The 14,527-nt window shown below is 34.9% G+C and overlaps 1 protein-coding gene across 2 annotated transcripts in view; it reads right to left on the bottom strand.

The window, feature by feature from the left end:
• Positions 1–14,527, bottom strand: part of kdm4c (lysine (K)-specific demethylase 4C) — a 209,996-nt gene that overhangs the window by 82,910 nt on the left and 112,559 nt on the right. For both annotated transcript variants that reach the window (XM_066720364.1, XM_066720363.1), the window contains exons 13-17: positions 13,878–14,059; positions 12,643–12,859; positions 9,769–9,845; positions 6,068–6,123; positions 5,132–5,240 (exon numbers count right to left, since the gene is read on the bottom strand). In XM_066720364.1, coding sequence (XP_066576461.1) covers positions 5,132–5,240; positions 6,068–6,123; positions 9,769–9,845; positions 12,643–12,859; positions 13,878–14,059 — 641 coding nt within the window. The remainder of the gene's footprint in view (positions 1–5,131; positions 5,241–6,067; positions 6,124–9,768; positions 9,846–12,642; positions 12,860–13,877; positions 14,060–14,527) is intronic.

Raw genomic sequence — 14,527 nt, 5'->3', positions numbered from 1 at the left:
GTTCTCCTTAATGGAAAAACTAGGCTATCTGTACAAATATAGTGACTACAAAAGCTTGGAAAATGTTCTATCAATTTTCCAACACGTATGTATTGCCAACAACCTATTTCAGATACTTGAACAATGACAGTTACTTTGCAGCAATTCCTTATTGCACTAAGGATTTATTGGCATATTCAGCTTGTGCATGCAAAAGTGCAGCCTGGAGCCTTCAAGACTAATAGTACACATTCTGCCCTGAATTTATCTGAGATTCGTTTAAGACTCTCCTGTCAATAAAGGACATAACACTGTGATAAACATGCTCCCCAGATCTTCTCTGTGCTGTTAATTGAGGTATTACATGGCATCTTGATTGTAATAAATATGCACAACCAGCTTCAGCAGCAAGAGTAAATTCTCATAAAGCCTGCATGTGCGTTTCTTTCCCTGCCATTCTTCAATCTTATTGTCAGAAAAACAGATACACATCAGGATGTTTGCTGTTTACATGCCATGGCAATAAATACCAGTTTACTAAATTAGATCCTAATACACAGAACATACAGTCAAAAAGCCAGATGTACAGTTGAATCTACAAGATGCACACAAAGACAGGGATTGTGCATGAATCACCAGGTCACGGAGCACACAGCAAGCAATTAAACTCAAGTGTTTCTCTCTCTTCTCATTTTGAAGTCGCATCAATATATGAAAGTCTGAAGTCTGAAACACATTAGTATTCTCAGAATGCCATAACTGCCTTTCACATGTTCCCAAACAATAAAGAGCCATCAGTGCCATCAGTCGTGTTTTGAAAACACTGTTATTGCACCAATCTGTTTATCTGCACAGCGGGAGGCCGCCTCCCTGGGTTTCAGAACAACTTTTAAGGGACAGCACCGCTCAACCATTTCACTGCGGATAAGACGAGAACAAAAGAAACCGAACATGAAGTTGATGGGGAAAAAATACAGCTATAACACAGATAAAATGGAATGTATACTATTTTACACCTCTTTGCTCTCTTGCCATTTTATTCTGTTGAACTCATGTTTCTGACAATTTCCTTCATTACAAAAAAAGAAAGAAAAAAGAAAACCAAGGTAGAGGACATACAAGTTGAAACGCATATGAGCATTAATCAAATGCTGTAAGAATAAGGTACATACTTCTATACTAGGACATCCAATCCTAATCCATTCTGAACCATCGAACACCATAAACAAACCTGACTAAAGGAGTTTAATGACCAGTCCAAGACCACCAATCTCACATAATAAGAGGTCAAGAGTATACAATGCCCTTTGTTCATATACTCTTCCTACAAATATAATTAATAGATATAAAGGAAACTATTATCATTGTAGACAATGTAGACACAGGACAGGCTACAGCCAGGATGGGGCAACAGGCCATCACAGGAGACTAGTTGAAACATTGAAATATGAAATATTACATATTAAATATAACTTTACATTTAAGCAAGGATTTGCAGAGGTCCACAATTTGTATGTGTATCTGTATTCGGTGCCATCATATTTGTGAGCAGTATCAGAAATCGAAGGGGCTAAAACAGGAAGTGCATTTAAAATTACTTTCTGATGTTAATTCCCATTCTGTACGTGTCCAGAGTGCATTACAGCACTGCAATAATAACTGAAATCACAAGGGGCTTTGTTTTACTCATTTGGAAATGATATTTTTTTTAAAGAAGATGCAGCTTTGCCCTAGTTGTTTGATGTTAGTTATTTTACAACCAGAGGCTATTATTTCTGTGTTTCTGAAAGATTTTGTATGTGGGTTTTTTTTCCCTGAATGCCATACAACAATTAAGTTATTAACAGTTGAAGGATCCTGCAATACTATCAACAGCAATGCAAAATGAAAAAATGCAGTTTCAGTGCATGACAATGTAGTTTGGTTGGATAGGTTAATAATAAAAGAAAATCAGAACACATATAAATAACAGATAAGTGACTAATTTAGATCCATCGTGTACATCTGGCTGCAGTAAGTTAATGTTTGACTAAGCCCACTGAAAGTTACTGTATATATGTTTCTACATACTCTCTATTCACAATATGCAAGCCCTCCAATGCGTGTGGCCATAGTTAATGTTTACGATCATCATTATGCAAGTTTTGAATCATAAAAATAAACAAAACAATGTTAATATTAAAAGGTTAATAGAAGTATTCACATTAAATCAGCATTTTCTACCATTCATTTAAAAAATAGAGAACAATCACATGCTTAATAAGAATATGATCCACTTCTTTAAACTGTAAGTGTCACACAGTGGATGGGCCAAGATGACCATAGACAAATAATTGTAGTTGACTGGGAGTAATGAGGCTTTCCATTGAATTACCATCAAGACTTACAGTTTTGTTCAAACGTTTTAGGCAGGTATGAAAAAATGCTGTAAAGTAAGAATACTTTCAAAAAGATTATATTAATCAATAAAAAAAAATGTGAGTGAACAAAAGAAAAATCTACATCAAATCAATATTTGGTGTGACCACCCTTTGCCTTCAAAACAACATCAATTCTTCTAGGTACACTTGCACACAGTTTTGAAGGAATGCGGCAGGTAGGTTGGCCCAAACATCTTGGAGAACTAACCACAGTTCCTCTGTGGATTTAGGCAAACTCAGTTGCTTCTCTCTCGTCATGTAATCCCAGACAGACTCGATGATGTTGAGATCAGGGCTCTGTGGGGGCCATACCAGCACTTCCAGGACTCCTTGTTTTTCTTTACGCTGACGATAGTTCTTAATGGCTTTCGCTGTATTTTTGGGGTCGTTGTCATGTTGCAGAAAAAATTTGGGGCCAATCAGATGCCTCCCTGATGGTATTGCATGATGGATAAGTATCTACCTGTACTTCTCAGCATTAAGGAGACCATTAAAGGCCACTTCTGACCAGACTTCTCTGGACAGTAGATGGGTGTACCAGGGTCCCACTGTTTTCTGCCACTTCTGAGCTGGTGGCACTGCTGGACATCTTCCGATTGCAAAGGGAGGTAAGCATGATGCATCTTTCATCTGCTGCAGTAAGTTTCCTTGGCCGACCACTGCATCTACGGTCCTCAACGTTGCCCGTTTCTTTGTGCTTCTTCAAAAGAGCTTGGACAGCACATCTGGAAACCCCTGTCTGCCTTGAAATGTCTGCCTGGGAGAGACCTTGCTGATGCAGTATAACTACCTTGTTGCTGTGCTCAGTTTTGCCATGGTGTTTGACTTTTGACAGTAAACTGTCTTCAGCAACCTCACCTTGTTAGCGGAGTTTGGCTGTTCCTCACCCAGTTTTATTCCTCCTACACAGCTGTTTCTGTTTCAGTTAATGATTGTGTTTCAACCTACATATTGAATTGATGATCATTAACACCTGTCTTGTATAATTGTTTAATCATACACTGACTATATGCCTACAAAATCCCTGACTTTGTGCAAGTGTACCTAGAAGAATTGATGCTGTTTTGAAGGCACAGGGTGGTCATACCAAATATGGATTTGATGTAGATTTTTCTTCTGTTCACTCACTTTGCATTTAGTTAATTGATAAATATAATCTATTAGCATGTCTATTTTTGAAAGCATTCTTACTTTACAGCATTGTTTCACACCTGCTTAAAACTTTTGCACAGTATTGTAAGTATGTCTGCATTCTTTAAAAATATAGCAATGAATACTTAACAACATTGAAGTTGTTCATTTTCTCTTCATTATTGTTACATTGATGTGTGCTTGTTGGTGTAAATGTAAATATGTCTAAATTCACTTCATGCTCTTTATTTAAGTGGCACACGTGGCGAAGCAAAAAACCAAACTAACGAAGTTCAACTTAATCTAAACTCTGAAGTTTCTAATGAAATTTTCTGTCAATCTGAATTCCTGCTTAAAACGTTGAAGTCTAAATCTCTACATTTCTATGTATTCTAATACTCAAAATCCACCAACTGGGCAGTTTCCATAATCCACTCAACATTTTTAATTGTGGTTTCCTCCTGGAAAAGCCTTCTCTCTTTAAAGAGCACAAAATGTATTTTCAGTCAAAGTTACAGGTTTACATGGAAATCATATTGAATAACAGCTAAGAAAAGAAGAATCAGAATAAATTTTTGATTTGGATGGAAATATATTAACTTTCTTTCACTGGAATTTTACCAGAAATAATATTGATATGGGATTAAGGTCCATCATTCTTTAATTCTTTTAATTTATATATAGCCAATCTTCATGATTTCTCGTGTAAAAAAAACAATCCTAAACCAAAAAAGGGCACTGCATAATTTTGAAGAATAGTGTAATATCATGCATTTACAATATCTCATGTTTATACACCAGCAAAACAATTGTTCCATTTACCTCCTGGTTTAGGGTAATGGTAACTCACCTTACAGGCCTATAAAAGTTAAAATGTCAGGAGAGTTTAAGGACAGGGAACAAAGTACATATACAAATAAATGGGTAAGAAAACGAGAAAGTATTGACATAACTACATAACTAAAAATAGTAAAATGGCAATGGTCCACAAACATAGCAATACAATTCTTCCATTGTTGGACCAAGGAAAAGCTGAAAAGGAGATATGGAAAACCACAACAAATGGAAATTTGCATGATCACATTGGATGGGGATACAGATTTTCATGGATTTATTATTATTATTATTATTATTATTTATTTTTTAGGTTCTTCAAAAATACATGAATTTGCAAAGGTTAGTGATGATTATCATAATGATGCTATTCATGTTTTTTGGTTTAGTTCTTTATGAATGATACACATTTATAAAAGGAGTTGGTTCAGCCCTGCTTATGAAATCTTCTTCTTTCTCAGAATTTTACTTTCAGAGTAAAATTATCAAGTTTTGTTATCCCCATAGGAATTAAACCCTTACCTCCTTTTTTCACGATGCCTCCAGAGCTCAGGGGCCACACAGTCTGTGCAATGTAGAATAATGGCTAAAACTGAAGGTCATGAATCTTGTTCACTTCGGATTGGTCTTAACACAGGAAAACCATGTCAGAAGCTAGCGAATTATACCAATACCTCATCTCACCCATAAACTGCTAATCTAATTCACAATTAAACATATGCTACTGTATCAGTTTGGAAGTGGAAAGTAAACAACGCTTTACTCACCAGTTTGTACCTCTGCAAAGGTATTCGGCTGGTGTCGATAGGATTACGCTCCGTTTCATTGGTGAACTTCACCTCAGGGAGGGCTACAGCACACATCACATGAGCCCATCTGCAAAATGGTGAAAAGCATTACATCCTAAACAATACAAAAAATTTAACCTGCCTTACTTCATAAATATTTTAAAATGTATACCTATGCCATTTCTATAATTCAGTGAATACATTTATCTAAGGATGGTATTGTATCAATTTAATAAGCACATTTTTATTGTTCTCGGAATATCCACAAATTAGTTTATATTTCTATTTTTACTGAGATCCAGAAGGTCTAGTTCAGTATAATATTGGAGCTTTGAAAAGGTATTGCTTTAAAGGTATGGGACGTATCAACTACTCCTTGTAAGTTATGTGATACAAATTCAACCACACTGTATCTTGATGAAACAATGCTAAGAGAATGTTCTTTGGAACAGAAATGTATCTTTGTAAACTACGGATTCTGTTACAATACCAAGTGAAGTGTGCCAGTATACGAAAAACAACAGCTGCTTGGAAACTATGTATGGCTATTCAACATCTTTCACAAATGCCTCAGAGCTTGAACATGACCCCTTTACAGCACACAGGGAAATAGCTTGACTTAAATATATCTTTAACACTATATTTAATCACACTGATCGGACTACCCTTCAGAACACACTCACTCTTGTCAAGGTATCATTGGGACAAGGCTGTGTTCCAACAAAGGCTAAAGCTCTTGAAGTGAAACATATTCAGATACTTTTTCTGATCTGTCATCATCTGTTATTGAGATCAGCAATTGTATATTTCTGAAAGTTTAATTAAGTATGACTACTGTGATTTAAATGATGAATCTGTAAATGTATCTGGCATTATATTTCTCTTGGTTAAATCATTATTAGTATAAATACTTACTTGTTGTCAATTGTTTGCTTCAGTGCTCCACCCCTCAGATTGCAGAGACTGCACTCCTGAATAGAAATGATGTAAACAGGTTATATTAAGGTAGTCATACTGCCATTTATTTGAGTAAAACACTTGCCCATTATTGGAGTGTCACCTCCACTGTAATTGTAAAGCAACATATCACAAAGCTGTCACTCGGGCTGTTTGTGTATTACTTTCAGTAGACTGCATCGTGTTAATGCTGACAAAATGAAGAAAACAGAACCATTTACAAAACATTAATTAAACGAATGCCAATACTACACAGCTTAAAGCCCCTTTTTGACTTCACACAGGCATTTGTTTCCCTTCAGCTTCAGTGAAGCCAGCAACACGATGGTTCTGCTGAAATTCAAGAATAATTCCAGCATGCCTAAGTCTGAAATATAACAGACTGCTGTTTCAATCAGATTTCTTCAACATGCTTGATTAAATATTTTCACACCATTTGATATCTGATAAAAGAGAAAGAAAGAAAAAAAAATCCTGACATAAGTTTACCGTGGAAACCTAGGAGATGGGTGATCATGAAAAGCAACATAAGCTGCCTTCTAAAATTTACACTGACAATTCATTTAAACCTTATTCGGTTCTGGGGAGTTTTCAAAACCCAGATACACTCTTAGGGATGAAGCCTTTCATTTAAGTTGACTGAGATATAAAAGAGAAAAAAAAAAAAAAATGAAAAGCAAATAAACACACGGTATTGTTAAGTCATCATTTAAGGCATAGCTATGTTTAAGAAACAACACCAGCACATTCATCTGTCAAGACACGCAGAGCACTCAACATGCTATTGCTTTTCTATAGATGAGAGGATGGTATAACATTAAATGGTCATGTTCAACCAACTGAATAAAACAAATGTAAGTGTGAGTTGTGTCCGAGTATACGGCTCGGGGGGGGGGGGGTCAACATTGGTCAATCTGTCACTGAGCTTTGCGGTAGTGCATCTGCTGACAATTTTACCAGAACACAATAGGTGTGTGTAATCCTTCTCTCTCACTGCACCTTTACATGTGCATTTAAATAGTATCCCTGTTGCTGTATTGAAGCAATGCTTGAAGAATTACTGAAACATTTTAAAGGAACTGTTCATGTAGTAGATAACGTACTGTGTACAGTGTCCAAAACCTGCAAGACTGCACATAATACAGCTGTTTCTTCCTGAAAACATCTGGAGAACAATGTAGTTTGAAATGTATTTTGTTAATTCATTGTCTAATAACTTTAGTGAAAATAGCCTTTCCACTATATTTTCAGACATGCTGCTGATGAATATATATTGAACGCTCATAAAATATGTTTTATGTTGAAAAAGACAAATTCAATGGGAAGGCCATCACAGTGCTATCACCTGACATGTCTTTCTAGTACCCACTGAGAAAAGTTGATGTGCCACATACTAATTCAGTTGTATTGCTATTATCTATTTTAAATGTTTTAACTATTTTTCACAGAATCAATAACATAACCACTAATTTGACTATAATTTCATTATTTTACTTTTGGCACTGGAGGCACTATATTACACAGAATTGAAAACTTTGGATGTTTGTCTGCAGTTTAAAGTTTTATAGTTATTTTCTTGAAGACCAATATAGATGTGCCGGTTATTACTGCATCATATATCTTTTCCAAATGTCTAAAATAACTCTCAGATTTTGAGTTAGTTGTGAAAGATGCATTGAATATATTGTTAATTTAATATTGTTTGTGCTGTTTGTGTCTTTATGTGTCATTGACAAAGGCCTCAGATCCTTGATTTCTATGTTTAGTCTAAGACACTGAATAAAAAGAGATCATTTCAGAAAACTCTTGAGGGGTTGAATCCTTGGGAACCTGTTGACCTGCCCAGTAGTGACTCCACAAACATTGTATTACATTTCGAGGAGGCGTATCTAAAGTTCGAAATAAACAAATTAAGTATTTTTTCTCTGTTTAAATTATGCGTTTCTGCATATGTGTGACTCATGACCAACCTCTGTTGTTTTTGTTCATTCTTAGTTTGTTTTTGTTTCTTTCCTTTTTTCATCACTAGGTTTGCTAGGGTGAATATGTGTTTCAGAAAAACAAAACAAACAAAAAACATCTAGAAAGAATTCCCATGGTACACCAGGGATGGCAGGTAGGGAAACGATACGACACTGCCCAGTCCTCTGTTACTCATTACAGGAGACCTGTTCGGAACCCGTGCCACACTGATATATTTCCCTACATCCTATTCAAGATTTCTTTCCACATATGGGTCTGAATGTGGAAAGGAAAGTTTATTTTATGAAGACTGAATTTTAAGGTACCTAATTAAAGGGCTGCTATGACACAACACTTTTCATTTTTTTGTGAAAATCTTAAAATACCATACAATAATAACAACCTCTCATGAAGAAAAAAAAAAGAACAAAACTATCTGACAGATTCCAAGGAGACTTAACTTCAATCCTGACAAGACCTCGCCTTCGGCAAAAATTAATGGAAAAAAATTAATATCAAGGCAATTTAATTCAAAATGTATCCCTCATAAAGCCAAAAAATGATGCATATCAATGTATGCACCCCCCCACTCCCCCCCAACACACTAACCTCCATGAAATATTTAAACCGTAATCTACAGTTTGAAATTCATACATTAGTGATCACTTCATTTGAATACAAAAGAAAATGCAATTTATTATTTTACTCAAGATTAATATTTCCTAATTGTTATTACTGCCTAAAGGCAACTTTCTTTGGTGTATTTCTAATTTGTGCACATGAATAAAATTATACATATACTTTTTTCCAACCAGTTCAGGTGTGGAAAAAGCTTTATTTCCTAAAACAATTGATTTGCAATTATGAAATGGAATGCAAAATTAAATTAACTATTTATGGAGTAGTATATATAAATCACTATATAATATAGGTTTTGGAATTCATTCCTTACACATCTCTTGTTTTAGGAATTAAGTGAACCAAGTAAAAATATATCTTTTACTTGATGAAGTGTAAATAAAAGCTGATTTTGTAAGAAAATGCAGGTGTACACTTAATACAAATTAACTGAAAAGCAAAGAATTGTATGACAAATCAATATTGAATGCATCTACAGCACAAATATACTATGTTAAAATTTATGTTTTGTGAATCTACTTTAGCTTTAGAGGCATTTCCTGTAGCCTTTTAATATGTGCATCAACTTCTTCCAAAGTTATATTCTTCCAATCATCACTGCAGGATCTCTCCAGCTAGTGTACCATTCATTTCGGTTCATATTACAAACATACTGTTGAATTGAAGTTTGGAGACTGTGATGGCCAATGACAACTACATTCATGTGTGTTTCTTTTTTCAATAGCAAAGCACAGTTGTTAAACTTTTCTTATGTAGACACATTAGGAGCTGTATTTTTAACCATTTCAAAAAAGGATAATATATTAAGCATCCTAATGGATAAAGAAGGACCCGGTGCCCTTTTGTGCTTCAGAAAACTATTTTGAACTGCTTTTCTGAACTTCTGTTCAGGATATGAAATAGTGCAGGTAAGGCCTCATTCTCAGAAGGAGACTACAATTATTTGTAATTATTTTAATTCCAATATGTATCGTGTGCCATTAACATAATTTACCAGAAATGTTGCATGGTCTTCCCTTCACAGTACATACACACACATTAGGAGAAATTCAACTTACAGCTGTCAAGTCTCCAATCACACAGCGATCACATGACCAATCACCATGAACCTCCTGAGCACAAATACCGTAACAGCCTGCAAATACAAAACAAACAGACAGTTAGTGGGATAATCCTTGGGATTCCATCAGATACGTTTTATGGTTTCCTTTTTCTTGCATGTATCTCACAGACCTCATAAAGTATTACACACTAATCATTTGAGCTTAGAGATAAAGAATCTTTTTTTTTTTTTTCTCGTGAAGTTTGGAGGAAAAGGATGCTATAGATATCAGCTACTCAGTTGACATAGTATGGTAAACTGTACAAGCTTTTACAGTGTACATGGCTATAAGAAAAAAACAATCTTAAACTAACAAACTAAACAAAAAACATGGAGACATTTTTAGATTTCAGCAAACATGCATATACATCTCAATGCAGTCTATTTCTATTATGTGTTGTTTTCAAGCGAGACACAATACAGGTTTTTCAGCAGAACATTTTCGAGAAGAGTCTTGACTACATATACCCAACCATGGAATCAACAGGTGGAAAAATGCTGATGTTGGGGCAGATAATTTATAGCTGACAATAAAATTCAATGTTATTGGCTTTTATATACTAAGAGTTGCTTTTCCTCAATTGAATAACTATTTTAAGATGTTTGACCAGTAGAGCTCGATCCATTAGAATAGATCAGACACAAACATAAGTTCAAAATATAAAATTAACAATAAAACAAAGGTACACAGGCTATGATAAATTACAAAAATAAAATAGGTAGTTAGATAAATTATATAACAAAGGGATAAAAAATACTTTCAGTAATGATGAAAATAAGAGTGACAATATCCTACTTAAGAAGAAGGTTACTCTAAATATTCACTATTGTTACTCCAACCCTAAATCTCCTGTAAGATAGCACTTTACAACGTTTTATCATACTACTTGCCTTGCGTTACTAGTACTCGTATTATTTTGATTCCCCCTATGCTCCCTTTCCCTTGGCCCTTGACTTTGACCTAACATCTTATCTGCACTCATCAGCTTTTACAATCCAGGATGTAAGACCTCATATATTGTATACACTTGTGTAAATTGGAATTTGTAAAATGTGTTATGATTTGAATTGCACAGTATTATATAAATAGGAATTTGTAATGTATTATGCACTGTATTTTTGCACTTTTTATTGCGATTATATTTTGTAATTTGCCCTGGATAAGGGCATCTGCCAATAAATAAATAATAATAATAATAATAATAATAATAATAATAATAATAATAATAATAACTTAATATGTTAGTATCAGTCAGCCTAGATATTTCAAAGTGAATTTAAATCAATATCAAACACCGGTTGGGGAGAGATTCTCACAATGCTGCCCAAAGGTTGCCAATAGTTTACAAAAGCCACTGTAGGCATTTGAAATTGTATGCTTTTCTGTCATGGTCTGGCACGATAAAAAAGGTATTTTGTTCCTTTTGCACAACAAACTGCAAGCTTCCTGTAGTCTTTTTACCAGTATTAGTACACACGCCCTTCTCATTACAACCACTCTTGGCCACAACAATGCTTGGATTTGATTCTGTAGTTGGCTACTACTAGACGATGCAAATTAAACAAATGCATTAACAGTGCTTAATGTTGGGACCCGACTTGAAAAGAAAGATAAAAGTACACAATGCTTATTGCTTTGAGTTTATTAAGGCATTTACAAATGTATTATGGTGATTCATCTCCATAAACCTCTCTGCAAAATAAGTTTTATACATATATTTCAAAGACAAATGTGTTTCATTTCAGCCTTGGCTGCAGGATCAAACCCACAACCCATAAAATGGATAAAATGTAAGAGCACAATAGTTTCACCAGAAGCCTGTCAAATTTAAATGTTTCCCTTTTGTAAGCAAGTTCTGATATTAATTATAAAAGCCACCATATGGGGCCACTGTACAAATCCGTAAAGTTCAAATAACAGACTCAGTTTTGGTAAAAGAAAATCAGACAATATTTATGTTGTATAAGCAAGGTCACACATTTTTGGTTTCCATGAAGTCACTTTAAATCCCATTAGGCCGACTCACCCAGTAAGGAAAGCAACAAATAAACTAATCCAAAGAAATACTGGGAAAGTGGTAGAAGTGTGGTATTGGCAATCATATTTGCAGAGGAAGTGTGCAGTTTATGTAGAAGATTCACCCAAGGGAGTAGTGGTTTACGGAAAAACACAAAACCACTTAATTATTTCAGCTCCAACATACAATGAACTTTATTCAGCCAATCGCTGAATCATGTGTGGTTTTCTCTTCACATACTCATTGACCTCCATCCATTCCCTTCATATTACATACAACAAATATTTCAGTTGCTTAGACCTCTAATGATCTTCATACGAGAAAACAGAAACACTGCCAAACTGAATTGAGCTTTTTGAAAAACAATGTTGACATTTTCCCTTTTATTTTTTACTAACTAAAGCTTTGGGGGAAAAAATAATAATTCGGAGTAGTAGTTGTAGGTTTGTCTCATGTTTGCAACCTCTTGAAGTGTTGTCCTTTGCTTGTGAAACTCAATCTAAAATGTAAGTATAATGCAGAACATTTTGCTTATCACAATCTGCTGTTAGTGAAACCACAGGTACAGTAACCAACATCAGAATAAACAGGGAGAGGGGTATTCTCTTAAATTTTTCATTTTCTTTCAAAACCCTGACAAATCCAATGGAGCAACACTGTCATACAACTGCAAGAACACAGACAAAAAAATGTAATTGGTCATGTAGAAGACTGAGATGTGGGCCATGGTCAAGCCAGTATTAGTGGGAAAATGGAAAATCACACAACTTTTAGGAGCTTGTTTTTGGGTATACGACAAAGACTATACTTACTGGCATGCACCTGTACACAGCACTTCCAGCAAGAAAGCAAAGGGCTTGATCCATCTTCCTCTAGGAGCGCACTGGGGGGGCGGGATTCACTATTCTCCTCTCTGTACGCAAAGCAAATCTCTGGAATTAAGGGTCTGGATTTCACTCCCTTTGCAGCTTCCACTGTTGCAGGAACTGACTCTGTCACTAATTTGATTTCTTCAGGCTTGTCTTCTGGCTGTAAATACAAAAGGAAAAGTTTGTTTATTTTATTTAGTTCTTTTTAGACCTTTGATCAAAATCACATCTTTTAATCTTGCTGATGGTATTCAGGACATTCAATCCAAATTACTGTTTGGAAGAAAATAAATACATAAAAAATCCATCTGTTAGTGTCCATGCCAAAATACCAAACCAAATTAGCTGTTGACATTTTCCCATTTCAAAAATACACCAATTCAGTGTCTTGTGGCCATGCATCTCTATGCCAATGTACTTAATCCTCATCAAAGGTTGTTCCTGGCATCCGATTTCATATTGGTGGTATACAAGTATCTAGGAAAACTTTAAAAAATGTTTTTTATCATTCATCATAACAACTGTAGTTTTTCAGCTCTCTCAAACCATATTTAGCAAAAAGAAAAAAAGATATAAATCTGAGCTCTGGCTAGGGTATATTTTCATAATCAAGATCTCTGTATTATGTTCATAATGCTGTTCACAGGGCACCATCTGCAATCCATTTCACAATAACTCTACATGAATAGCACTCTCTGTGTTGTATATCCGCAGTATTGTGGCATAAATAACATCAATTATCATCATAATGATATATAATTACATATATTGGCATGTATAACAGTAAGAAGCACAAACATATACTACCACTACTACTACTACTACTACTACTACTACTAACAATAATAATACTGATAATAATAACAATAATAATAACAATGAGTATTTCATCAGGGCAAAATACTGAGGTAGTTCTTTAAGTGGAATACTAAAACTAAATAGTAACCCAAAAAGTATACTTGAGCTGGGTAAGTTGTTATTCACAGGTTATATGTGTAGTACTATAACATGCATTTACATTATTTTTTTAATAAAAAAACTGAAGTTTAAAACAATCCCGTTGAGCAATAATATAATTACAATATATATATTTATATATATGTATATATGTAAAAGGTACCAGGAGTCCTGGTCAGTGTCATCTCTGTGCTGCTGATGAAGTTTAGTGTTATTTTTACCTGGTAATAAGGCATGAAGAGGGTGCAGATTGCACAGTATGGCTCGGTTTTGGCAGCAGCTGCATTGTATTCTTTCTCTGCCAAGAAATTTGGCTTCTTATTTTGCCAAAGGTGAACAAGAGGTTTGGCCCATGGTTCAGCTTCCTGTACGTCTTCTTCCGTCAGTGAAACATCTGGTAATTCTAGAAAACAGGGTCAGTAATCAGCTCTAATCTGGGGAGCAACAGAGGTTAAGGCAATCTGAAAACTAACTGCACTTTGGTGCACTCAAAACAATGTCTCACTGTCAGTTCCAAGAAAAAAGAATATCAGTTTTAACAGTTTGTCTTGAACGCATTTAACATTCATTACATATATATACACACAGTACTGTGCAAAAGTTTTAGGCAGGTGTGAAAAAGTGCTGTAAAATAAGAATGCTTTGAAAACTAGACATGTTAATAGATTATATATATAAATTAACAAAATGCAAAGTGAGTGAACAGAAGAAAAATCTAAATCAAATCCATATTTGGTGTGACCACCCTGTGCCTTCAAAACAGCATCAATTCTTCTAGGTACACTTGCACAGTGTCAGGGATTTTGTAGGCATATAGTCAGGTGTATGATTAAACCAAACAGGTGCTAATGATCATCAATTCAATATGTAG

Source organism: Amia ocellicauda, chromosome 13 (genome assembly GCF_036373705.1).
Source record: "Amia ocellicauda isolate fAmiCal2 chromosome 13, fAmiCal2.hap1, whole genome shotgun sequence".
Lineage (NCBI taxonomy): Eukaryota > Metazoa > Chordata > Actinopteri > Amiiformes > Amiidae > Amia > Amia ocellicauda.
Note: the sequence above shows the minus strand (reverse complement) of the source record. Positions and strands in the feature narration are given on the sequence as shown.